The 27,279-nt window shown below is 35.9% G+C and overlaps 1 protein-coding gene across 1 annotated transcript in view; it reads left to right on the top strand.

The window, feature by feature from the left end:
• CFAP47 (cilia and flagella associated protein 47) overlaps nt 1-27,279 on the top strand; it is a 259,943-nt gene that overhangs the window by 47,258 nt on the left and 185,406 nt on the right. Inside the window, exons 27-33 of the mRNA XM_058045574.1 lie at nt 5,679-5,779; nt 7,819-7,947; nt 8,701-8,950; nt 9,741-9,947; nt 10,630-10,723; nt 11,262-11,402; nt 13,994-14,189. Coding sequence (XP_057901557.1) covers nt 5,679-5,779; nt 7,819-7,947; nt 8,701-8,950; nt 9,741-9,947; nt 10,630-10,723; nt 11,262-11,402; nt 13,994-14,189 — 1,118 coding nt within the window. The remainder of the gene's footprint in view (nt 1-5,678; nt 5,780-7,818; nt 7,948-8,700; nt 8,951-9,740; nt 9,948-10,629; nt 10,724-11,261; nt 11,403-13,993; nt 14,190-27,279) is intronic.

Here is a 27,279-nt window from a genome sequence, read left to right as displayed (position 1 = left end):
TGAACATAGGTTGGTGTGTCATTGGTGACCCAAGTATGCTGAGGTCTTTTCCTCCAGTGTTCTACAGTTCTCTCTTTCTTCTCCCTCTTCCACTGGGAAGCCATGGAAACTCATGAAATATCTGAATTTATTCACGTTATTCATGGCTGGAACTTCAGGGAGAGAGAGTGTCAGGGAATGTAGCCTGTAATAACAATATGATAGCAGTGAGACACAGTCACTAACCCAATTATGGATTGGTTCCAGTTATTTTGATAGTCCATCAGATCTCAGTGTCTCACAGGGGAAAACATTCCCTTTGCTTTTGGGAAGCATGCCCAAAGCATCGAGCTCTTTAATAGGCTCTGCTGGCAAATGTCAAATCCATGGATTCTGCTGGCATGCCTGGGAGAGCAGGAGCTGTCAATTTCTTTCAATATCATTCACATTTCATAAGAAAGCAGGGAGCTAGGAAACACTGGAGTTCTTGATATTTGCATGCTGCTCTGCAGCATTCATCTGACCTAAGAATATGTTGGCATTTTACCTCAGATGGTTGGGAGTGCTTTTGAAAACCAGGATGGTCCAAGCCCATTAATCACTCTGTTCTTTTCTGTGCTTGTGGCTTTCTGCCATTGTGATGGTCCCTGACAGCTGAAGCATCTCTTATTCAGGAATTAAGTGCACACGTCACTGCTGCTACTAGGAAAAAATGTGGATGCTTTCCCAGCTATAAGTCTCACATATAGCATGAAATTATGTGTCAGCCACTATTCATTGTTGTATTATGTTGGTTGCTGGGGAAGCTTGAGCTCCTGCTACAAAGGATAAGGATCCTTCAGTGTGGGGGGACTGCTTATTTGTGAATAATGGCAGAGCTGGCATGGGTCATCTTTTCCTCTTTGGTTCCATCATATCTCTATTTGTTCTAGGATTTTTGAGGGGAAGGAGGAGGGCAGGTCTTTATTGATATTTAAATTGCAACTTCCCAACATCTAACGTTGTGAATAAAGAGCATTGTTCTTTATTCTTAAAAATCTGTAAAATGCCACTCTCTTAGGGAAGGTTTTCTTTTGTCACTAATCACTTCTGCAAGCAATTTTTTTTGTTTCCTAAACTGGCAGTGTGAATTTTTCTTAAATATTTTTTCTTAGTTTACACAAATGATGTTGCTACAGGAACTTTTTAGATGCTGATGGATTTGGATCTTTTTCTCATTAGAAATTTAGTGATATTCTGCATCTCTTAATGAATACTATTGAAGAAGAGTTATTTAACTATGCCTACATATTTAGAACATGTGGGGTACACAGATAGATACAAAAAAATCACTTGTTTGGAGTTAGGAAACACCTGAAATTCCACAGAGCAGATTAAAATAGAGAAATATATTTTGATTTGTCTTTCCACAATCATTAAAACAAACAAATTAATGAGAGAAAACAACAGCGTTACTTTAAAAGAAGTGAAAGCACTTCTATATAAACATTGTTTTACAGGGTTGAATGGTATTTTTTTGTCATCACAGTTGGAGCTTTACTTCTGGTGCTCAGCAGGTTTCAGATGTTGGTAAACACAATATATTTAGTGGCCATTCTTGTGTTGTGTGTTCTTTGGAAATATACATTAGGGAATAAACACTGGAGTAGCAGTGGCAGTGATTGTTCATGCAGATAACAATCTTCTTTACTTGCACTAGTAAACATTATAAAAACAAAATACACTGAATAATTTAATGTATTTAGTGACTTCACATTTGCTAACAGCACAAGTACCTTTCATTCCAAAAGAATAATATAGGCTTTTCTAATATTTCTTTAAACTTTGCTACAAATACAAAATAAATATGTTGTACAAGACTTCTAGTTTTGTAACATTATTTCATTAATGATGTTGTAAGTAAAGGTCAGTGGTACAAGATGCTTTTACATGTACAGAATGCACGTGTCTTTGTAATCTCTCTTCTGTATTTGTATGCTGGTGTGCATGCTTCTCTGTCTGGTGCCCTCTGACTCAGTTCCTCAAAGGCATATGATAAATAGTTAGCTCCTAGCACCTTCATTTTTCTGCCATGTGTCCTTGTGTATGGAGTAGCATTATTTAAATCTCAGATGAAATTTTTAGGTACAGACTCATTCTTGAATTTTGTGTCAATTAGCACTTCTGGGAAAATGCTGTAATAAAGTACATACTGGGTTATAAAGTACTTACTGGACAATAAAGTATTTACTGATACGTGGACAGGTGGCCAATAAGTGAGTTGAAGTTTATTATTTCATAATGCCTAAGTTTGGAAAGACCTTCCAGAGATCATCTCAGCCCCTCTTCAAGGAATCAACTCTATTGCCCAGTTGATTTTTTTTAGTATCTTTAAGGATGAGACTCCATAACTTCTCTGGGCAGACTTTTCCAGTGTTTAGCCACTCTCATGGTTTTAGTTTTGTTTTTTGGGTTTTTTTTTGTTGTTTTTTTTTTTTTTTGTTTTTTTTTGTTTTTTTTTTTGTTTTTTTTTTTTTGTTTTTTTTTTGTTTTTTGTTTTTTTTTTTCCTCTTATGATGAGATAGAATTTCCTGTATTTAAATTTGTACTCTGCATTTTGAGGTCTCACTAAGCATCACTGAGAAGAGTTTCCATCTTCCTTACTCCCTCCCATCTGATATTTGCACATAGACAAGGTCCCCTTGAGCCTTCTTTTCTCACAGCTGAACACCCCCACAACAACTTCTTCAGTCCCTTCTACATCCTTCAGTCCTGACCTCCACCATCTCCTGCACACTGCAGCCACAGTCATGGCAGTTTAATCCTTATGATCAGTATCAGCTGCAGAATCAGTTGTTGACTTGCAGGATCCATCTCCCTCCCCTCAACGTGTGCAGTGCTGTTGGCTGGGTGTGTTCGTGCCTTTTACTGTGTTATCACAGCAGCCACCGAGGCACATCCATGGAACAGGGAGGGGCTTTGCTTGTGGCAGCACCACGAGCTCTGAGGAGTTTATTTGTTCACACGTGTTCTGTTCTGGGGCTGTTTTTTATAATCTACATTGTGCAGTTCCTTTGCTCTGAGTAGTTTCACTCATGGAATTTGTGTGAGTGGTTCAGATGTACTGCAGTTCCCAAGCACACTTTCCAGTGTTACATTACTGTGCAAATCTGAGCACGAGTAAAGATTTCCCTGAATCCCAGCCTGGCATTTCTCGGGGTGGCTGTCTGTCTCTGCCCCGAGATGCATGGCATGGTTCTGAGGCAGCTCGTGCTTTCAAAAAATGAGTCTGGACTCCACTTTTTCAGTCTTCAGGTTGTTTATTATTTCTTATCTACAAAATTTTCTTTTTGCCCAGTAGAGATCTGCTCAGCAAGGCAGCCACAGGCACTCTGACCACCCCCGAGGCGGTGTCATCCTTTTATACTACAAACTACGTATTGCATACTTACTTTTAATTCCCAATGCCTATCACCTATGTTAGACAGTGCCCTTCTACTCTAAACCAATCCACAAGTGAAAACATACAGCAGAAAATGGAGAACAAGAAGAAAGAAGAAAGACTAGACACACCCTGATTCCTCCATCTTGTCCCCATAACCCCCATACCAAAAAAATCCTAAAACCTACATTTTCACCCTGTGAACACCTTGTTTTTACACCATTCAAACCTGTGTGGCTTTCACATCCCCATGCCAAGCTGGCAATTCGTTGGAAGAATCAAAATCAAGCCACCAGGTGTTCCGGGCAGCATGCCAGGGTCTCCGAGCCCCTCAACGGGGTCCTCAGCAACTCTGGACATCTGGAGAGATGTGCTGAGTCCCCACAGGCATTTAGGATGGAAATGGCTGAGATGCTCACCTCAAACTGTGAAGTCAGGAAGTTGACTGAGTCTGATAAGTTCCATGAAAGTAACTCAGATGTCTGCATTGAGAGCTATCTCTCATTAACTTCTGTACAGCTTTCTTCCCCTCCTGCCCCTCACTCAGTTGTCTGAAGTTCACCTGAGTGCCTGCAGAGTACTGACAGTTACCATTTATCACAGTAAAGTTGTGAGTTGGAAGTTGAAAACCTTTCTGTGTTGTAGTTATTGATCCTGTGTGTCTTTCAATGGCTTGGTAAAGGTGGAACAAACAAGCCCTGACACTTGTTTTGAGCATGTACAGCTGTACATTTTGTGCACACAGGTAGGTGTGGATGTGCCTCTCACAGCCATCTGTCCTGCTGGTGCTCTGCTGCTGAGATTATTTGCTGAATAAAAGCAGTTTGCTGCAAGGGATATTATGAAGTTTGCTATAAGAAATATTATGCTGCAAGGTGCAAGTGGCCAGAGCCCTTGCCTTGCCCCCAGCAAAGTTCCAGTAGGATTAACATTTCCTAAGAGCAAACCAAAGCATTACAGAGCTGGATTATTTACTTAAATGACTCTTAGAGATAAAATTGGAATCCCAATGGGAATATTTACCTGTAAGAAAGTTGGCTATGGATTTTGTTGGAACCTTTCTCTATTTCTTAAAGTTGCCTTGAAAGCGATGTCCAAGAATGTTGTGTTTGAAGAGTGAAGTATGAAGGAGGAAACAAAGCTACCTTCTGATACTTTAAAACATTTATTTTTTCATTGATTATCTTATTCCACAAAAAAACCCCCAGTAAAATCTAATTATCTCATACTATATATAAATTAATCTAAGAAGTCTTGTCATATCTTTTAATATTAATCTAAATTTGCAATAAATATAAATTTATTTTTGGTTGTTTCAAGGAAACAGAAAATATATTAATTTCTTCTGTGCAAGGTATATTTTCAATATGCATAATTTTCAATGTATTAAAGCAAGATGGATATCAGCATGCTGTTTGAATAATTAAAACACATTTTTCTTTTAACTTTTGGCAGTTTAGTCAAAACAATTAATTAAAATTAATGTTTTTTAATAAGTAAATAAGGACTACAAACTCAACTATTTAATAACATAGGAATAAGCTCAGTTTAATTACCTGTCAGCTGCAATGAGCTGAGAACATAAATACAGATGGCTCCCAGCATTGCATTGATGGCAATAATTTGCTTGTTGACTACACACTGAGAGACTGGGGTGAAGTACAAAAAGAAGGTTAAAAGGTGGATTGCTACACATCAATAAAGTTGCTGCAGGTAGAGCAGACACTCCAGTGAACATCAGAGCATGGACATCAATTTCTGTTATATTCCAGCAACTGCAGTCAATATCTTATTGTTTTTAAATTGAATCTATTTATTTTTAAATATTTATTTTGACATTTCTGTAAAGTCTTACAGAATAAATGCTGCATCGAAATAGAAGTTGCTTTTCAAGAAAACTTCCCTTGTCAAAAGTTGTAGGACATATTATTTAGCAAGTTAGCAGGCATCTTTAGAAGACTTATTAGTGTCAGTTGTAATTTTAGTAGTTTTTATTTTTCATTTTAGAAATACAGAGTTAATTTATTTCATTAAATCTCTGCTGACTCTTTCAGACTGATGCTACACCCATGCTCATAGTAAAGCTAAGAAGTGGAAATACTATACCAAGCTTCAGCATTTTGGAGGGTTCAATCCCACCTGTGTAATATGTTCAACCACTAGAGAAGAATGAAGGAGTTCTGATACCTTCACTTTGTCTTCTGTTCTTGTGCTGAAAAATATCTTGATTACCATTGGCAAATACAAAATGGTAATTTTTGTGTTTTGTTTTCAACAGGTTCTCATTTCAGGTTGCTGGAACAGCAGACAATTGTCTTCTCACCTTATACCCATTCTTGGCATTGCACTCCTCTGATCAAAAAATTATCTGGAGAAGCAGTAAGCAGTCAAAACTCTACCTCTGAAATTATGTTATGTCCATTAGTATTAGAAAAACCAGTGTTTTCAGGGTGATAACAGGAATGTGATTTTCAAGATAGCATTTTACCTCATTTATTGCAGGGGAAAACCACAATTAAACTTTTTAATAGCTTCAGTTTTCTTGTTGAGAAGGAGGACCAGTTACATGAATGATCAGGTCATAATTATTGAAAAATATTGAACAAACTGAAATCTTACAGAATGTTTCGTGAAGTGCTATAAATATGAATAGGGAAAACAGTCAAAACATTACAGAATAATTTGAATTGTATTGATAGACAGTGATCATAGGTTTTGAAGAAAGCAAAAGAGAAACCACATGATGTTTTTTAAAATGTGATCATTATTTGCCTGTTGGGAATAGTTTTCAGGGTTTTTTAACTCCTGTCCTTGAAGGGAGAAGGGCACAGCTATCTTTTAAGGCTTAGTAAAATCCTGTGGTCAGGAGCAGAAATATTTTTATCTGCATTATGTCTCCCTCTGCCTGTCTCTAAGTCTCTGCCTGTGTCCCCCGTGCTGGAGCCATCTCTGCTGCCTCAGTGATCTGTGATCTCTGTGTGAGGCTGTCATTGTATAATCCAGGCTGGGAGGGATCCCTGGGGGCATCTAGTCCTGCTTAAAGCAGGTTCAATGTGGGGTAAATGATGATTTTATATATTTTTTTTTAATAGCTGTATATGTGATCTGATGTATTTTGATGAAATAAGAGAAGTTTTTTAGGTAAGCAAGTAAGTTCTTAGATATGAGACAGATTTAGCATCAAAGTCTGAACTCTAAGACTGCATCAGTTTAAAGTAAGTGTGTCACTCAGAGTATTCAAGAGAGAAGAGAATTGATACTTGGGAAATTGAGAAAGGGATTAATTAGTAAAAAGACAGGTCATGTTTTGTTCTTTTTCATCCAAATGGAAGAAGATAGGTATAAGTACCACATCATTCAGGGATCATAGCACAATTAAATGACAATAGGAAGAGGAAAAATATTATTTCTTATTGATGTGTAATTTTTTGATAATTTTCCTCATTTTTTCTGAGCAATATACCATTTTTTTTCAAGCTTGTTTTTAAAGATGCTTTGTAGATTTCCATTGAGGATTAAGCTAAAAATGGGGGGATGGTTTCATAATAAATGATCTCCCATTAATATTGGGATATTTCTGTCCTGCACTGATTGCTTATTGGTTTGTTTACACATCAGTTTGTGTTAGTTTTGAAGCAAGTCATGACTGTTAAATTCCTTGAGTATTTTTATGTGATTTTGTGTAGACTGTGTTGGTGTTGAATGCTGTTTAATGGGTGACCAAACCTTATCTATACAACACAGTGTCTGAAAGGTATCCAGGAAGGCTTTGCCTCCAATCTGACACTGAGCTTTTGTTTTACTTCCTACAGATGGTAAAAATAACAGTGGCAGCAATCAAAAGTTAAAAGATAATCATAGAGAGTTCTTACTTCTCTTAGTGGTGTGTTTGATTCTCTGGAAACTTCACTTGGTGCCTCTTTTGTTTTGAACTGACAACAGAGGGTCCTTTAATCCCATCTTAGGCCAACATGAGAATGTCAGAACATCTGTCACTTCAGAACTGATGGATTGATAAAGTTTACTTCTGAGTTTTGTTTGTAAAATAAGTGTTGTCAAGTCTTAAAGAGCTTGATAATGATGAGACTCATCACACAGCTGGGAACAAGAAGTCTTTAAGAGTATTTTGTCATGGCACAGAATTCTTGAACTAGCATTGTTCTGATAGGGGCTTTTCAACTGGCAGGAAGATGAAGCCTGTAAAATATAGTTAATGGGGAAAAAACCCAAAAATGCATGAAATTTTTTCTGGACCCCAGTCTAATGACCAAAGTAAGATTGTTATGAGTCAAATAAGAACTATTACTTGATTAATTGAAGCATGAATTAGAAAAATATTGAAGTAGCTATTTATAATGTGTTAGAGCACAGACAGTAAAATGTGTTTTCTCAGCTGCAACTTGAATCTTTTTTTACAGACAATATAGACTTCAGCATTGGAGAAGTTGTTCTACAGCCATGTTTTACACCAGCATCACCTTCACATACCCATTCCACAAGTTCCTTAGGTGCAAATAGTGGCTCCAGCTGTGAAGATTCTGAATCAGGTATAGTACAGCACATAAAATCATTGATCTGATAAAGAATTAGACTCTTTTCTCCACACTGTATTGGATTTTCTTCTTAAATCCCAGTAATATTTTTTTAATTCATAAGGGTATAAATTAATTTTATTTTTGCATCATTTAGTGAAACTGCAACAGTGGTATTACAATACACCTTCAAGGATGGAGGTTGACCTAAGTTAGTTGTGCTGTAAGGAAAACTATTGTTTGTTTTCTTAGTTACCTTTTTGTGCAATGATATTGCTGTTGATGTGAACAACTAATAGTTTTTCAAATATATTAGTTATGAACAGATCAGAATTTAGGAGTGAGAAAGCCTAAGAGAGGGGAGAAAAGTCCAAAGGCTTATAGATGTAGTGGGAGTTATACCTGTACAATAACTGTTAAAGTGAATTTGCAATGACTGACAGGCAAAGCTGGGCCTGTTGGAACTGTGTGTGAGACTGTCCCTTTTAAGATTCTGGCTAGAGTTTTGTAAGCTATACTTGAATTTATTTTTTGCTGGTTGGGTAATGCTTTTTTTGAAAGTGAAATTAAATTTCAATATATCATTTTCTTTATTCCTAAGATGTGTAAATGTGACTTAAATTGTTTTTTCCTAAAATAAGTTGATCATTTGTTGTCTGGCAGTGTTTTGTTCTTTGTAAACAATTCTGTGTTGAATGTTTTTGTACAAGACAAGATAGGGGAAATAAGAAATCTTCCTGGATGTTTTATTTTGTGTGTATCCTTCAGAGACTACCACTGATGAAGGTGAGAGTGATGAATATGAAAGTGAAGAGAATGAAGAAGCAAGTGAAGAGAGTAAAACTGTCAGTGAAAGTGATGAGAAAGGAGATAAGTGTGAATTATCATTTTTTCCTGATGAAGATGAGGAGGACTACATGTTCTTTCAAAAGACCCTAAATGCTGTCCAGAGTTGGTTCACACTCTTTGGCTGGCCTAAGGGACAGAATCCCATTTCCATACCTTATTCACTGAGAAGGTAATTGATGCCTAACTCCTGTCTGTCTCATAACAGGATAACAGATCTACTCATGGGGTTTGGGTAAGATCTAAGGAACAGAAACACACTCTAATGCACAGTTTTCTATCCAAATTGTAGCTTCCATATGGTGCTTATATGAAAATGTCATCCCGGTGTTAGTTTTTACTTTCTAAAATACATTTTCAACTAAGCTACTATGTATCATAATGCAGTGTGTGTTAAATATGCAGTTCAAACTGTATGTCATCTTCCTAACTGGAATTGATTCTCCTCTGAGACTGAAAACAGTTCTAGCCTTTGTCCCTTTTTTGGTGGCATAAGTAGGTTCTTTAACAATGTCTTTCCCACCCACATAATCTAAAGATCAAGAAACAAATGAAAAATAATATTTTATAATCAAGAGTCTTGCAAGCACTCAGGAAATATATCAGTTGTGGTGGCCTCACTTATTTGATTTTATATAGCTTGGTGCTAAATAGTGAAGAAGCCACTCTGTTGGGTGGCTTACATAGACATTTATAAACATGATAAAAATCCAAATTATATTTGGCAGAAAGCTTTTATTTATGAAGGTATAAATATTCTATGCAGTTCAAAATCCTTACTTTATTAGGAAACTTCTGTAAAGATGAAAAAGTGCTGTACTTTTCAACCCTCCTTGCTGCTGTTTTTAATTCATGGTTTCTTAAATTAGCCTTGTGAAACATGTAATTGTAGCTCATTTTGTGCATATAGAATAATAATATCAAATTGTATCAATATAATATCAAAACATTTTCTCTCCTAGTGATGTGTGTATAGTCCAGCTAACTGTTGCACAAGAAAAGAATTTTAAACGAAGGGTTGACAAAGATAAGGGATTTTATGAAATGTTAGTGCATCTGAATGGACAATCAATATCAGGCATTGCAGCAAGCCAGTCATTGTCCACTGATCCAGTAGAGAGAATGCTCCAACTCCACTGGCAGCACACTGAATTGCTTTCCTTCCTTAAGTAAGTTCAAGTATGATGAGACATTTATGTGTGCCTCTTTCCAATTTTTAAAATTAGCCTTCCTCAAGCCTAGTTCTAACTGGATGGTATACAGTGAGTTTTGAGTTTCCTTTATCGTTTTTGTGAGATAAGATGTATGTGTTATAACCTTTAATTTATTTTTACCAAGGTTATCTGTGCAGTTTGCAGTAATCAAAATGTCCTCTGGTAGGGTTATATCCAGCACAGGAATTCCACAAAAACTCTGCTTCCTTAATTGCAAAAGATGACTTGCAGCCTTTCTTCTTAGACAGGCTCAGTGGACAGTCAGATCAAGTTTTTCATTCATAATCTCACCATTCCACTGATGCACTTGGTGGAACATGATGAGTCCTTTGGCTTTCACATGGAAATGGATAGTATTTGTTTTGATGTTTCATGTGTATTAAATCCTTCCTGGAGGAGCAATGCTCAAAAAGAAGCCAATCTATCCAGAGCTGTATGTTCTTTAAGTGTGTAATTGTAGCCATAGGAATTGAACATGAGTTTCTATCCATGAAGATTATCTAAGCAATTAAAGGAGGTGGATCACTACTCCAGAGGCTATTCAGATAGAGGAGATTACACAAAGATAAATAACTTGAAAAAATTTGATTTCTCTTAATTATGTTTCCTATTAACTTCTCCTGCTTTGTGATTTCAGAAGGAAAGGAGCATATCTTCCTCATATTATGCCAGAATTTCTGCTTTCACCAGAAGATTACGAGTTATGGAGTGAAGTGAATACTGGAGTGAGGGTAGGTAGGTTTGGTGTTTTTTCTCCTTTTAACAAAGCCCTTGTGCTCAGTTTCAGTCCTTTGGATACTAGTGGAAGTTCTTGGTGGTCCATGGGTGTTCTTACTGTGGTGACTGTTTTGGATTGCATAACTCTAAGCACATGTGTGAGAGTAAGTAGGAATTTAAGCTGACTCCAACATTTACATTTATCTCCCTGTTTTTTTCCAATTTCTTCTGATACTGTTAATACCTGATATTTATGTCCAATAGATATGTTTTAAAGTAGAGATCTGATTATCATACAGATTTTACAATTTTTAAGTATTTTGTGTGTTTTCCCTGTTTTCTTGCTGCTTTCAACTCCTGTCAGTTCTTTATTATGGTTTTTATCCCTGAGACAGCAGAAAACTGCAGATGTTTCTAAATGTTGGTCACTATTGCACTATAGTAGGTATTACCACCCATTTATGTGATTGATTCACTATTGTCCTCTTGTGAATTTCCTATCCAAACTGATGAAATGAATATTGAAAAAATATTCCCATCTTTTATCTGAAGTGTTTTGTACCTGAGGCGAAGAGGGGAACCATGAGAAGCCCAGGCAAGTTAAGTGGCAGGCGTATTTTTGTTCTGGAGAGCCAAACCTTTGAGACAATGAGCAAACGAGCTTGGACAGATGTGCTGCTGCAGATGTACAAGGTAAATTGCAGATGTATTTGCTACCAGATTCTGGGGAACCGGTGGCTAAAAGCTTTATCTTGAAATAAACATAAATAAATTGAAAATTTATTTATATTTACTATAAAGTAAATTATATTTATTTTATATCCTGTGATATACTGGAGGTTTATTTTTTTCCAAACACATCTTTAAAACTAAATGTTTGTAAGTATTTTGTTTCTCTCTTTTAAGACAGAAAAAAGAGAGAGTGAGAATATTTTAATTGTCTTTAAAACCTTGTAAGTGTGTTAATATATTCAATTAGGAAATGTTATATTAGAACAGTCTGTATTTTGTGGAATTAAATATATAAATATAATTTTGAAATAAATCTATAAATTATAAGTATATAAATTATAAATTATAATTAAATATGTAAATATAAATATATAAATAAAAAAATTTCACTATGTAAATATTGGTGCAAGTAGAGAAAACTCTTTCATGCTGTTCTGTTACCTTGCTTAGAAGCCTTTTTCACTGGACATAATTGCCTAGATGTGTACCAGTAGCATTGATTACCTTACATTGGAATGGAATTTTTAAACAGCTAAGCATTTTTTATAATAACTATTCATTTTAAAATATGATCGTCTTGGTCAGTATAGACTTCTCAGATTTTGTTCAATTTTATTTTTACTGGTGATGAAAAAAAATTTTGGATGCCATGTTTTCCAAAGTAAAGCTTAAGTGCTCTTCAATGATCAGTACATTTATGTGCCTGAGAGAAAAATTTATTTATTTCTGTTCCAAGGGATGGAAAAGAGATTAAAAATGCAGCTAATATTTGGGCTTCCCAGTAAAAGTCAAACATGGATGTACTGGGGTGTGACCTCAGTGAAGGATCCACAGATGATTTAGGAGACTGGAGCATCTGTCATTTAGGGAGAGACTGAAGGAGCTGAGACTGTTCAGCCAGAGGAGAAGGCTTGGGTGGAGGGTTGTATCTAAGAAATGAGTTTCAGCACCTGAAGGGAGCTTGGTTGTAAGGAGGACAGTGCCAGACTCCTCAGTTGTGCCTCATGACATGGTCAGAGGCACCAGACATGAGCTGAGGTGCAGGAAATGCCTTTGAAGTTAAAAAAGCTTTTTTCCTGTCAGAGTGGTCACACACTAGAATGGATACCCTGAGGGGTTTGTGGAGTTACTGTCCTTGGAAATATCCAAAGCCCAGTGGTATGCAGTCCTGGAAAAGCACTCTGATTGTTCTCGGAGCAGGAAGTTTGTACCAGGCAATCTCCATAGGCACCTTCCAACCTCAACTATTCTCTGACTATGTGATTATTGATTGGGAAAGCACAATAAAAAATAGAAATGAAACAGTATATGTGCTTGGGCTCAGACAGATGACTTAAGGACACATGGGAACATGGGTGTGGAAAAATGCAATCATAGTTACCAGAAAGTGAGTCACTTTGCTGTTCTTTCAACTTGCTGTAGTATTCATAGGTACATGACAGACTAGCACAGAGCAAAACCCCACCTAAATTAATAGTATGTGTGTGTTTTGTTGTTTGGATTTGGATTTTTATTTCCTGATGAGATGAAATCCTAAAAATTAGGTAGCTTGAAATGCCTTGATTCAATCAGGTTTTATATCAGGTTGAGGAAATCTCCGGTATCAATCCAGGATGGGGGATGAACAGAGATCATGAGCAGCTCTGCCAAGAAGGACTTGGAGGTGCTGGTGGATGAGAGGCTGGACATGAGCTCCCCATGTGCACTTGCAGCCCAGGAAACCAATTCTGCCCTGAATTTTATTTTAGGCCTTTATTGTGAATTTTTCAGAAGAAACAATCAGTGTAATTTGACCTAAATAAGCAACTGGGTCATGAAAGATGCAATTTGAATGTTTCTATAGATTGTGCTGGATATCAGTGTAAGTAGTTCATCACTTAGAACTTTGGGTAGAATATGCACAGTAATTCTTGGAATACAGATGACCTAATGGTTTCACAGGGTTCATCAAAAGTTGGAGAAAAGTTGAAACCAGAAATTATTTAGACTTAGAAAATATCTCAAATTGGAAGGGACCCATAAGGAGCATTGATTCCAGCTCCCAGCTCCTCACAGGACTACCTAAGCTAAACCATATGACTAAGAGCATTCTCCGGATGCTCCCTGAACTCTGACTGAGTTGGTGCCATGACCACTTCCCAGGTCCAGTGACCAACCACCAACTGAGTGCAGAACCTTTTCCTAAAATCTAAACTTGCCCTGTTGCAGTTTCATTCCATTTCCTTGTGTCCACATTGCTGATCATCAGAGAGAGAAGATAAGCACCTTCCTCTCCTGTCCTCCTCCTTGAGGAATTTGTAGACCTTGGTGAGGCCATTCTTCAGTCTTCTCCAGGCTGAACAAACCAAGTGATCTCAGCAGCTTCTTGTTTGTCTTGCCCTTGAGACCTTTCACCATCCTGTGTAGGGGTTATGTGGGTGCTAATGTACAATCTCCTAAACCTTCCCTAAATTAGAAAACATTTTGAGTTTGAAGTGTTTGTTTTTTTCTTTATCTGTCAGCTTGAAATTCTTTTTACAGCTCATGCTTGAAAACATTTTTTATCATTTCAGGTGTTTGTTCTTCCACGCGTTTCTTCCCGTATAGTTCCTGACCCCTCGAGCTTGGAATGCTTGCAGAACATACCAGGAATAAAATCAGAACCTTTGTGCAGTAATATATATTCTCGATATGAGCGAACCATCCTCATCTGGTTGAATAAAAATTATGAGAAAAATCGAAAAATTGTGTGGAAAGATAATGAAAGAGGTGAGATAACTCTTTCACTACACTCTTTCTTCTAATACTCCTTTTGTAGACTTTTGCAATTGTTACTCATAGAGATATTGTGGCAACTTGCCTCTGAAAGTATTTTTTGGTATAAGTTATTGCCTACCCTTATGTATTTCCTTTCCTTGTGTTTCTCTGTTCCAAGATCAGCATCCTTTGATTAGCACTATTCATGATATTCTGTGTGTTAGAGTTTTTAACTACGAATAAAGGGTGATGTCAACCTTCTCACTTTCTCCTTTCCATTAATGTTGTCAGGAAGTGCTAGCAGTAATTACCTTGTCTTAACATTCCTGTTTATAGTCAGACATAGTTGTTACTAGGTGTGCTTATAGTGATATGTTTGAGAGCTAGATTTTCAGGGTTTTTAGAATATTTTTTATGTCCTTTATTCAATGACATTTGGGAAAGCAGTAGAGACCAAGGTTCCAGATTAAAAATCCTGTCCTGCTTGCAAGAGCAGGTTCACTCTCATGGTTGCTTGACTAAGGCTAGATAAAATTACCCATTCCATTTAAAACTGATCTAGACAGTTCTGGTATTCAAATCTGATAAACTGTTCAACCACTGTAATTATTATTTCTATTTTCTTTCATGACTTTTTACTTTTGCTTTTTAACCCTAACTTAATTTCCTTTTTCAGCAGTAATTTTGGGTGTGTGGTGAACAACAAGAAAGGCCAGTCTGGTGATAAGCAGGGATGACTTCCAGAATGGCTCCTAAGCCACATGTAGAAAAAATTTTCTAGTGTCATTTTATGTCTCAAGCGATTTCTGACCTCTCTCAATTATGGATAATCTATGTGGATGTCATCTTCCATTAGTCTCATTTGGGCAGGATCTCTATTTTGCATATGCTTTGATTATCCCTTTGCTTTTCTCATTTTACTGTGTAGAAGCAAATTGTAATGGCTGTTCTCAATATGTTGAGTACTTCTGCTGGTAAGATTGAAATGTTAGTCTATACCTGCTGCATCCAACAGAAACTGGCTCTTTTTGCATTATTGAGGCCTGGTCTTATGATTAACTCAGGGAGCTCCCCAGCTAAATAACATGCCCTGGGTGTATTTGCAATATATTATTTTTTATTATCTGTGCCTGCTTTAGTGGAGCTTTCTTACAGCTGCCAGCACTGCTCTGCTGGGCTTTTCTGAACCTCTGTGTGTAGATAACAACTTGCAGAGAGAATGGCTCTGCCTGGTCAGGCTTCTGGCTCACTGTAAATGCTGCATGGATAAATTCCCCATCCCCAAATGTTCTCTGGATTGAAAGGCTCCAGTAATACCTGGGTGTTGAGGTATGGCTGGCCTTGTTCTGGTCTGCAGGAGCTCAGTGGGGAGAATCTGAGTGCCAAAATATATCTTATTTAACATTAAACTTTTAATTGAGCTATAGTCTCTAAGGAGTGAATTCTAAAATGCAAATCTAGTTGATATTACCAAACAAAAAAGCTTCAGATGTCCAAGTGGAATATGTACTAAGGATGCATTGAAGGAGCCAATTATTGAAAGTGTTACTTTAGTTGCTTAAGAGTAGGTAATGAATTATAATGTAAAAATGAGGGACCTGTTTTTAACAAGCCATCATATAATTATCAGCAATTGTAAAGTAGAGGTTTTTTTACAATTATTTAGTTCTAAGGGCTCCCCAAAATTGGCACTAAAGAAGAACACTTTAATTACAATATTGGTGTTCTCAGAAAATAATAACTTCTGCTAAATCATGCTGTCAGTACAGATAACTCATTAGGTTGATATATTAGTGCAAATCTGACTGTAGATTTGACTCTGGGTCACAGGTGAGGATGAATTCTGTGGTTACTGCCAGGGGACATTTATCTGCATTACAGTTCCCACCTACAATTTCACTTAATTACACTTTTCTGCTTTCAGAGAGGTGCAAGATTGGAATGAAAAGGCAGATTTTATATATATATATATATATAAATATATATATATATATATATAAAAACTTCCCATATGGAAGTTTTCCCATATGGAAAAAAACTTCCTGCATATGGAAGTTACAGATACTGCCTTGCTATATCAATTTCTTTATAGGTTTTTTGATTAATGAGTTCTGTATTCTCTTTTCTGTAGAGCACACAAAAATAACTTGATGTATGCACATAAGCATGCCCTTTTCTTTTGCTTCTGTTTCCATTTCTTTCCCCAAATGGCATAAATGAGCATTGGGAAAGCTCTAATAATCCAAAATAAAGAGAGAAGATTCTGAAGAATCGTGAAATTCATAGTCCTACTGTTATGCCTTTGCATTATGAAAGCATCTAGTTGTGCAGTCTGACATTGTTTTGTTCCAGAGATGACCTGCCTCAATATATCTTTGAATTCTCTGTTTAACCTTCGCTTTCCTCCAGCTTGTTTTGCTTTTGCTGCCTCAGAATGAATAGGTTTCTGCTACTGTGCTGTTCTTTCTTCCAAATGAGGCAAAGAATCGAAGGCAGAGAGCACAGAAAAGACTTGAAGGACTCACTGCCTTCTCTTTTACTTTGGTCTCTGCTGTTTAAGATTGAGCACTGAGCAATCCCAGGCCCTTGAGATGGATGGGAAAGTCTGGAACAAGGAAGATTTGGCCTTGGTGGAGGAGGATCAGACTGGGAGCCCCTGGACAAACACAAGCCCGGGGGAGTCACTGGGGTTCACCAAGGGCTGAGGGGCCAATGTCATTGCAGGGTCACATTCAACAGCCTTGGCAAGGTCAGGACAATCTGAGGGAGGGAGGTTTGGGAGAGATGTCATTCCCACCTGGAAAGAGAATCCCAGAAGCTTCACAGCCAGTCACCCTCATCTTGTCTCTTGGGATGTTGATGGAGTAAATAATCTATGTAAACATTTCCAAGCATGCAGAGTAGAGCAACGTTTTTGTGAGTAGCTGCCATGAATTTCCAAAGGGAAAATCATGCTGGATGAACCTGATTGCCTTCCATGATGACATGGCCAGCTCAGTGGATGGAGGAGAGCATGGGTGTTGTTCATCTCAGCTTGGGCAAGGCTTTCAACAGCCTCCTGTAACATCCTCAAGACCAAACTGGTGAAGAACAGGCCAGTTAAGAGCCCACTGACGTTGATGAAATGAGGCTGAACTGCCAGGCTCAAGGGGTTGTGGTCAGTGGCACAAAGTCTGGCTGGAGTCTGGTCACCAGTAATATCCCCCAGGGGTCATTAGTCTCAATTTCTTTCTTACATCATGCACTGGAGAAGAGTTTATATACTTTGGCAGATTTAATAATCTGATATACTTTTGATCCTTTAAGTTTTATGATGTTAAGATCAATCTTTAAATTTATACTCAGATATTTTGACATTTTAATTTATGTTAGCTTTAAACTAAGCGTTTAAGCAGGCTTTTCCAGAGGAAATTAAGTGTCATAAGGAAAAATGTCAGAGTATATTAACTGCATCTCAGCTGAAAGTCTCAAATATCCTCAGTTTTGAATTTTGGTTGTTCTTATTTGCTAATTTTAAGAGAAGGATTAGTTGGGGCTTTGGTATTTTTTTCCCCCAGATCTTACTACAGTGCAAATCAGAGAGCAATTACCACTTTTTGCTTAACATTTATGTTTCTGAGTATTACCATCCAAAACTCTGCTTTGAATGTTAACCCTGACTAACAAAATGTATTGACCTGTTGTTTTCAGCTCAAAAATGATAAATTTCCACAAAATAAATGAAGATCTTTCCAGGCCACATTTCTCAGTCTTTCCTTTGATACCTAAGCTCCTTAAAGTGAAATGTGACAGTGAGAAAAGCCCAAGCTACTGCAGTGCAGAGAGGTTTCAAATATTCATCTTTATTACACTCTTCTGAAGCTGGAGATAACTATGCCATTCATCAGAACTCTCTTCTTGCAAGAATTAAGATCTTAATAGCTTAGAGAGAACATTAGTGAGGAGATTAGTGTCTCCACATCTTCTCTCCTTACTGCTACTGAAAAATAGATGTTTTAAAAGCATCTTGGCATGTGTTTTGGAAGGGCAGGCTTTGTACCACGTCTTATTGACCACAAACTGGAAAGCAAGGTTGAAACTTGAGTCCAAATGCCATAAAACTGTGAAATGCAGCTATGCCTGTTATGCTGAGACTATAACTAGGCATGAAATATAAGATTCAGTACCCATTTAAGGCATAATATGAAGAATAATAATGATAACAGAGGAATAATTAATTCCTTTAATTATTTCAGTGTAATAATTTTTCAGTTTACCTTCCAGTGTTCCTTATCTTCGTGTTTCTTTTCAACATTTCTCTCTGAAAGACTAACTGCTAATAACTTGAAAAAGTAACAGGAAAAGCCCTTGAAGAGTTGCTAGAGTATTGGGATATTGTAATTCAAATCCTGTAGTCCCTAAATGGTAGAAAATCTTGCAGATTGGTGAATTAAATTGTCTCCTGAGGAGCTGTATGTCTCTTCCTTATTAATTATAACTCTTACCGAGGTAAAAAAGATAAATTATGTTTTTGGAAATAGGGATTTTTCTTCAGTGTGTTCCAGGAAGATTTTGAATAGAATAGATAATTCTATATTTAATATAAAAATTTTAGAGAAGATGACAACCAGTAACTATCAGCAATACCTGAAGAGTCAATCAATGTCTGAGATTCATGAGCTGTCCCCAGAGCAGATACATCTTCACTTAACTGGGAAAATCTGCTAAAGAGGGAAGAGAAATTCTAATCCATTGCCAACATAGGTGTGCTTGGCAATCTTAGGCAGGGGTGGCAATTTGCAAGATTCTTACTTCCAATTAGGAAAATTTTGTACATTTTATTCACTTCCCTGTTTGTGAGCTTGGGAGTTTTGTGGTTTGGATTTTTATATTTTCTAATTTTGATATCAATTCAATATTACATCTGAGTTAAAATTTTTTGTAGGAGGAGATATTTTAGTGTGTGATTACAGATCTTCAAAAAATTGTATGACAGTGAAGTAGAATTCTTGTTTTAAAACTGATTTTGTAGAATTTTATTTAAGGTTGTTTCTGATATAGGAATTCAGTAGTATATTTTTTTTCTTTCTTAAGTTTTCATGATTTTTTCTTTTTCCTTTGTCCTCTGTCCTCTCTCCTTTCTTTCCTCAGTTTGAGGAAGGATTTTTAGGAGGTCCATTGATTTTTGCTTCTCAATTTAATAGTTCTCAGAGAAAATTGAGAAACTAGAATTAAAGAATACTTCCATCCTTTGCAGGGTGGAAGGGAAGAATCTTGTTTAATTCCATGTATTTTTTTTTCATTTAGAATTCTTGCAAAACAGTATTTTTGAAAGTAATGACTCATACTTTTTACCCACTTAATACAAGGCTGAATTAAAGAAGAGAATACTATCTAATGAACTATTATCATGATTATAAAAATTCTGAATTTTTATAATGAAACAAAGAAAAAAGAGAACATTGTTCTTGAGTGATAAATCCTGGAAAATATTTCCAAAAATATAAATTACAAAGTTTTAAACCATTTTTCAGTGTTATATTTCTTGATCTGCACAGCAGAACATTAGAATGGAACATAAGATGTAAATTAGGAGTCCAATAAATGGGCTTTTCAGTCCTACTTGCCTTTCTTTGTTGATTTGAGCACTCCATGTTTGTTTCCTATACTTGAAAAACCCACAAGATCATATCAGATTTTTATTTAACAAAAAAGAGAAAAATAATTATTTTCTGAGTTTGAAGTCCACATGCCATTGAGAAGTAAGCAGAACTTCATGTTTCATTTAACTTTTTAGATTTTTGTGAAGTATAAAATTATTTTGAACTATTTATACTGTCTGGCATTGTGCAGATTCAGGTAAATAAAAGTATTAAGAAAGGTAATCCTTGGAATTGTATATTGAAAACATTCAAAGGGTTCACGTTGCAAAACCTGTCAAAAAGATCTTTAAAAAAAGAAAGTAAAGTGTAAACTCTTAGGCCTATGTATATTTTGTACATGTTTGTTTGTACATATGTGCATATATATACATACCTATTAGTGTTTGTAGACATGTATGCTTTATGAAAAAATGCATATATGTATATAAATTTATACTGGTCCTCAAAATCATAATTTTCTAAAGAGAAATAATCAGACAAATGCTTAGAAAGAAATTTTACTTACTTGCAATACACTGTGAAATGTTTAGAAAGAAATTTTCCTTACTTGCAATACACTGTGAAATGTCTAAACAGTAATTCTGCTTTTAGTCAAACAGGGAACTTGGCAGTGTTGTATGTTAATTGGAATAAATAAGCATTCTGATTATGTAATTAATGCTACTTCTGCAATGCATGGGAAATATATATATTGAGTGTGGTATAGCTGAGGATTTAGTAATACAACATCAGATATTTTTTGAGAAGGAAACATATTTCAGCCTGTGAAGTTTGAGAAAGATTCTTTTAATTCATTTTAAGTATCAAATAACAGATTTCATTGAGAGCAGTATTTAACTTCTGTTTTACTAAATAACAAAACACAGACATGATAGTAATCATTCTGAAGCCAGCCTAGAAGTCAGCAAAGCTGTAAAGAATTGCTGTGATTTGTAGCATCTTAAATCTAAATGGTGTCTAAGTGAAATGCCATGGTGTGAGTCCCACCCTTAAGGTGAAAGGAGCACCCAAGATTCAGAAATACTCATGATTGAAAGGAATGAGAGAAGTCAGGGTCTGCAAAAACTCATAAAGTTTTAGTATAAATCACACACTTGTTGTGGAAGTGGATATGTTATTCCCTGATCTACTCTGTAAGGATGTGGCAGTGGGTTTTGGATAAAGAGGTGAGATGAAAAGAAAGAAAGAAAAAAGAAATGAATGAAGGAAAACAAGAAGTCGCCAGCCCTGGTTCCAGCAGTGGTGCAGCTGTTGGGATGTTCAGGGTCCTGGGGGCTCCTTGCTGGGGGAAGATTTCTGTTGAAGGCCAAAGAAATGGAGGCTGATATAAAGTAATGCTGCTCTTATGTGATACATTAAACCCTCAGAAATTTGTCAATTTAAGATATTGTTTAGGATAAGAATCAGTGAAAATAAAACAAAACTGCATAGAAAGACTATAGAAAATTATTTTTGGGAGCAGAAAGATGAATGTGCATGCCTCAGGGTAAAAGTGTTCTGCAACAGATGGGAATAAATGAGACATGTCCCCAGTGTCTCTGTTTTTCTGTTATTGCCCCATGTGGTGCTTCTTGAAGTTTTCTGCTTAGAATTGTGAATTGACAGGGGTATTAATTTGATCTGTCGTGATATTTCAAGCATTCTTAGATGAATAATTATCAGTTCTGATGAGCAAGAGTTATATCCTGCAACCTGCCTGAAATAGGAATTGTAATTTTTCTTTCATCTCTAATAAGATAAAATTAACTTGTTTGCCATGTTAAGATAAATGTAGCTACACATACTATATGTTCTGAAGGCAGATAAGTTATCATTCTCTTAATCATTAGTTTTAAGTAATAAATAATACCCTTTTCAAACATTATTCAAAGGCATATTTCATCTTATCTTTCTTATGCTCTGGATTGTATACTTCAGTACTATAATTTCAAAACTTGTTCTGGTTCTAATGTTAGCATGTGCAGGAAAGGTTATTGCAACATATTTCTTCTGAAAATGTTTGCATTATTCAGTGCCAGGTTTAAGCTACTGAAACAGGACTATAGGTATTATTATAGCTATAGATTAGTTCCACCTCCAGAGATTTTCAGATTCCAGAGTAAGAATTTGCTGTATAATAATGTGAACCATTATTATTGCACTAGTTTACATTGAAGGGATGTAGTCTGATATTTTAAAGGTCAATGTAGCTCAGTATTCTGCCTTCAACAGAAGTTGTTTAGAGATGAGTAACACTGCAAATGTACAGAAATGCTTTATGCATACTCTGAGACTTCCTGCTTTGAAATTCAGGACTCCTTCAGGTGGAGGTGGCACTCCTGTAATGCTGCACTAAATTTCCATTCTGTGAGACTAATTGTATTTTCAGCCTATGCAGACTTGCAGTATCATAGTATTCTGAAGCAGTAAGTAAATGTAAAATCTCTATTCTGTGTAAAATACTTTGTTTTGGGTTTGCTGCTTAATACTCTGACTAGATTCTTGTTTTGCTGACAAATTTGTGTATCCCACTAAGCTATGTAACAACATCCTACTCTTGGTATCCCTGCCTATTTATACAGACTGCTGTCATAGCACCATTCCATTGGTACTCTTAGTAACGTAGTATAATTTATTCCTTTCTTATAAAGCCCTATTTCATGCCTTTAATCACAAAAGGCCATCAGTTTCAAGATTTTCATGAGAATTTATTTGGTTTATTTGAAAATTCTTATATAAGAGTAGCCTAGCTCTGTGTATTTTTTCCTCTATTTTTCAGTAACTCAGAATTTGAAAATTTTGCTTGTGGCTATGTAACAAAAGATTTATCATTGGTATTTCTCGTGCCTCTTTAGATAGAAAGATTTTTCAAGTGATGGCAAGAATTTAATTTTTTTATTATTTGTGAAAACAGCAGAACAAGCTTCACAAGAAATACAGTACTTTATTTAAAGATTTATTGTATTTCTTACTTTTTTATATAAAATAGTTTTGATACTTAGTAGATTCAACAGAAATGTGATTCTTTAAGTATTTTAACACTTGATATAAAGCCAGTTTTTACACTGTGCATTGTCACCGTGGTGACACCGGTTATTCTTATCCAGATAATTCCAACACATCATATTTCTGCTTATCCAGATGATGGATCAGTTAAAAAAAGTGAAACTTAAAAAGAACCCACAGTAAGTGCCATAAATGGAGAATGAGACCAGAAATAATCTGCTTTATTCTCATGTACAAAGACTAATCTGAATATACCTTTAGTATACTAAACAGGTATTTGCTGTTATAAAAATCTCTGAAAAAGGAGATTCCACAATCCACTTAAGGAAACATCTGCCAGAATTTCCCACTCATTTCCATATGAAAGAGCTTCCTGTTGTCTAACATGAACTCTAGCATGGGAAATTTTGGGTTAAGTCCATTCTTCTTCTTTAAAATATGATGTGTAATGAATCCTTGCTTTTCTATCAACTTTATACAGTTGCAGATTGTTACCTTCTCCTCCAGTTTCTCTCTTTCCACCTTCCTGGCAAAACATTTCCATTCTTTCAGTCTTTCAGTGTACTCAGCTTAGAGCTTTTTGTTGTAAACCCTTTTAGTTGCTCCTTCTGCTGAAGTTTGGTGCCATTGCTGGTTTCTGTACCAGGTGAGACTTAACTGGGAACAAACACAAGTGAGAAGCTCAGTCTGTGTGCCTAAGATGCAGCTCTCCTATAAATGCATGCTAGCACAGTATTTGCTTTTCCTGCCACAGTATTAGACTCATTGTTTTCTCCAGATTCTTTTCTGCAGAAGTTCTCTCTATCCAATTTTCCATCTAGAACTTGCATAATGAATTATTCTTAATTAATTGTAGTCTGCTGGAAGCATCATTATTGGATTTCATCCCATTTGTTTCAGATAATTACTCCAGTTGTTCAAGAGCTGAAATTATAGTCCTTTCCTCATGAAGACTTGCAAACAATTTTTCTTCCCAAAGCCGATTCTTTAATCTGTTTTATATTATCTCCAGATGGGAGTAAGGTAATTTTGTGCAATTTTAAAAAATTGCATATTAAAATATTGGAAAGTACACAATCTAGGATTTTATTGTGGAAAGCTGATAGAAGTTAGGGTTACTGTTTCTCAGTGAAGTTTGTGCTTCACTTTATAGGACCTTTTTCCTAGAATACATTTTCATTGCTTTTCTATGACAATGAATGTAATCAAAATTTTACTGAAGTTAAAATGTGTAGTATTTTCCCTTGGTCTGTTGTATCATTTACATATCAAAGAAATAAATAAAAAGACCTAGAGGAGTTTATGGTAACAGCTGCTTGGTATTCTGACAACAAATATGTAGTTTGTTATTTTTGTGTAGAATTGCTGTAGGTATTCCCTTGATTATTTCAGTACAAAAAATAGTTTTCAGATCCCACAAAAAATGTTGAGGCTTCAAATATAATAATAAATAGAAATAAATGTTTAATTTTGGTAGATGTGGGGGTTTGTTTGGTTTTGTTGTTTTTTGGTGCTTTTTTTGGTGAAAAATAGAATATGGGCAAAAAAATTTGGAAAACCTTGTAAAATTTCTATTGATTTTTCAGGGTAAGAACATCAAGTTTTAAAAAAGTCAATGAATCTGGACTTTGAGAGAAGTTTTTAAAAAGTGGTGAATAATTAGAGTGGCATGGCAAAACCCTGCTGCTTCTATGTAGAAATGCTTCATGCATGAAGCCAGCAGTGTGTCTTCAGGAGTTGACTCAACCTGTCACAACAAAGATGGAGACAATGCTGTTGTGCTTGGTTGCTGCATGCATGCAACATGATACCAGTGCATGTTAAAAAAACCCAAACAAACCTATTAAAAGTAAATGCATTCAAGAGTTAAATTGGTCCCAAAAGACTGAATTGACTGTGTGCTACTTCCTTAAGTGCTGAGTGGAATCAACAAGTGAAACAGAGCCACTCTCATTTCAGGTCCCTTGCAGAGACCTGAAATGCAGGTCTCTTTTTGTGTTTGTATAACCATAACAAGTGTTTGCCTGCACTCCAAGCTAACCCTGCTTAGTTATTTTCTTTCACCAAGTATTTTCACCTCTTGTTGTGGGCGAGACAGAATACAAAACACCCTGTGGTGGGTCAGGATTCTGGGTCTGTTGCAGAACCAGCTCTTGCCCTGTTTGATAATTTCACAGAAAACAGTCTGTTTTCTCTGTTCACATTCCCTCAGTGCCAGGGAGGCCACTGGAACATCAGGGAGAAGTCAATTCCTGCTGTGCTGTTGCTCAGAGACACCAATCCCATGTTCATCCAAGGTCCCTGGACATCCCCTGGCTTTTGTCTCTATGCACCTCTCTGATCTTCAGAACCTTTCCCACTTCCAAAATGTTTCCTCCAACTATGAATTTTTTTCACCTTCTTTCCAGTCCCCTGTTGTCTCATCAAGACCGTGGATTATTTTTGGAAATGTTTCTTTTTTGCCTCTTCTTTTCATATCTCCAAGTCCTCAGTTTTCCCAATCTCATTAGTCTATATGCAGAGCACAGTTCATTATCTGCCTAAATGGGGCTTCTGTCTCACTCCTGTTCATTAATGGGAGATTTAGAATGTGCCATTTCAGGCTTGGTGTTATCAAAATTTGCAGGCAGCCCTTTTGGGATGCAGCTAGCAAGTAGCAGGAATCTGTCTCGATTCAGAAGTCAAAGTTTAGACAATTTTCTCTCCCCCTGCCCCTAGTCACACAGAGTTGTTTGCTACCTGTTACCATTTATCTTTGAAACTATTTTTGGCCTGATTTTTATCATTACATTGGATGAAAATCTTTATCTTAAAGTTCCACTTGATTTTTTTTGCAAGAAATGCCAGTACAAATGAAATTCAATATATTTACATGCTTAGAGGTATCCTGAGTAATAATTCTGATTTCTATAGTTTATTTCTACTAAAATTGACTAATTCTATTTAAAAACTTAATTACTGTAGAGTGGTTAGCTGGCAGATGTTCTGCTAGATTTGATGTAATTAGGAAAAATACATTATGTTTTCTGACTAATTTATTCACAAGCCTTTGAGTTAAGTAGGTTGATTGATAGCAGAAGGATTAACTGAAAGACAATGAAAATACTAATAGAAGTATTTAATTAGCTAAGATGGGAAAATATTCTACTTAATGCTTTTTTTCCTTTATGCACCCATTTAGACAACTATAAAGCTACAGTTCAATAAATGGTGTTTTAGAAAATAGTCCCACCATGTTTCATTTCCACGGGCACATTTATGTGGCTGCGTGGCAAAACTGGATTGGGTGATCCAGATTAAACAGTAAATGATTTTTTTGCTCTTTCTTCTTAAGCCAGCTTTGTTCCCCAGCTACTTTGCTGGCACACAAACAATTCTACCAGCATGAAGGCAAGGATTAGTGAGAACACAGCAAAGTACAGAAGTGCTGTTTGTGGTGTCCCTGGCCATGGCAGGGGTTTGGAGCTTGGCGATCTTTAATGTCCCTTCCAACCCAAACCATTCTGTGATTCTGCTTAAGTGTGCTCAAGTAATATTCCCACTAGAAGACTAAAACCAGCAATTAGTATATTTAAAGTAAAATAGAAAGTAGGATAAAAAAATTAAGTTGCTTTTTTTGATCAAAGCATAAGTTTAATGGGTTTCCATAATCACGCTCTGCAAATCAATCTAGATTACTAACCAGAAGAATAATTCAATATTGCACTTACTAAAGCAGAAATAGTTAATCTTAAAAAGTTAAAAAGAAAAATTTGAAAATATTGATTTTTTAAAAAATGCTGATATTATGTGCTGAGAGTCTGAACTCTATTAATAAAAAAAGAAGACAGTTTATTGATTTTTATAGGTCCCCACTATGATCAATAAAGTGATGAATTTATGCTAGAAAGACTAATATTTTAGGAAGAAATTATGGTTTCAAAAATGGATCTTGCTATTTTTAAAGCATTTGTTTTTTGCAGTGACTACTATTATATGTTTTTTAAACAACTGCAAGCAGGTTACCAAGAAGATGGGATGAAACAAATGTCTCTTATTGTAGATATTTGTTAAATGGATGTTTGACTTGAGTTAAAATTAATACAATTTAGATATTGAGGCCCATATTACTATAATCTCTTCCTGTGATAAATAAAAGATAGATATTGTATATCCAGTCAGTTATATATCCTCCATCTTTGGAGGATACATACCTTTCAATATGGAGTTTTCAAGACTTGAAAGTTGAGTTTTCTGCTTGAAAAAGTTCTTTTAGGTAAAAAATAAGGAAAAAATAGTTTTTGTCGCAGTGAGATGATTGCAAGTCTTAATTCTGTTTTGAAAACTTAAAGAAAATGAAATATTCATGCAAATACTCTTTTAAATACTGTTGGTTGTTTTTTAAAATGTATTTAATGAATATTTAGACTAGTATTACCAAAATTGATTCACAACATGAATAGAAAAAAATAAGTGATTTTGGGTCAAGCCTAAAC

Source organism: Melospiza georgiana, chromosome 2 (genome assembly GCF_028018845.1).
Source record: "Melospiza georgiana isolate bMelGeo1 chromosome 2, bMelGeo1.pri, whole genome shotgun sequence".
Taxonomy (NCBI): Eukaryota; Metazoa; Chordata; class Aves; order Passeriformes; family Passerellidae; genus Melospiza; species Melospiza georgiana.
The sequence above is the reverse complement of the archived record's forward strand: the minus strand, read 5'-3'. Positions and strand labels throughout refer to the sequence as shown.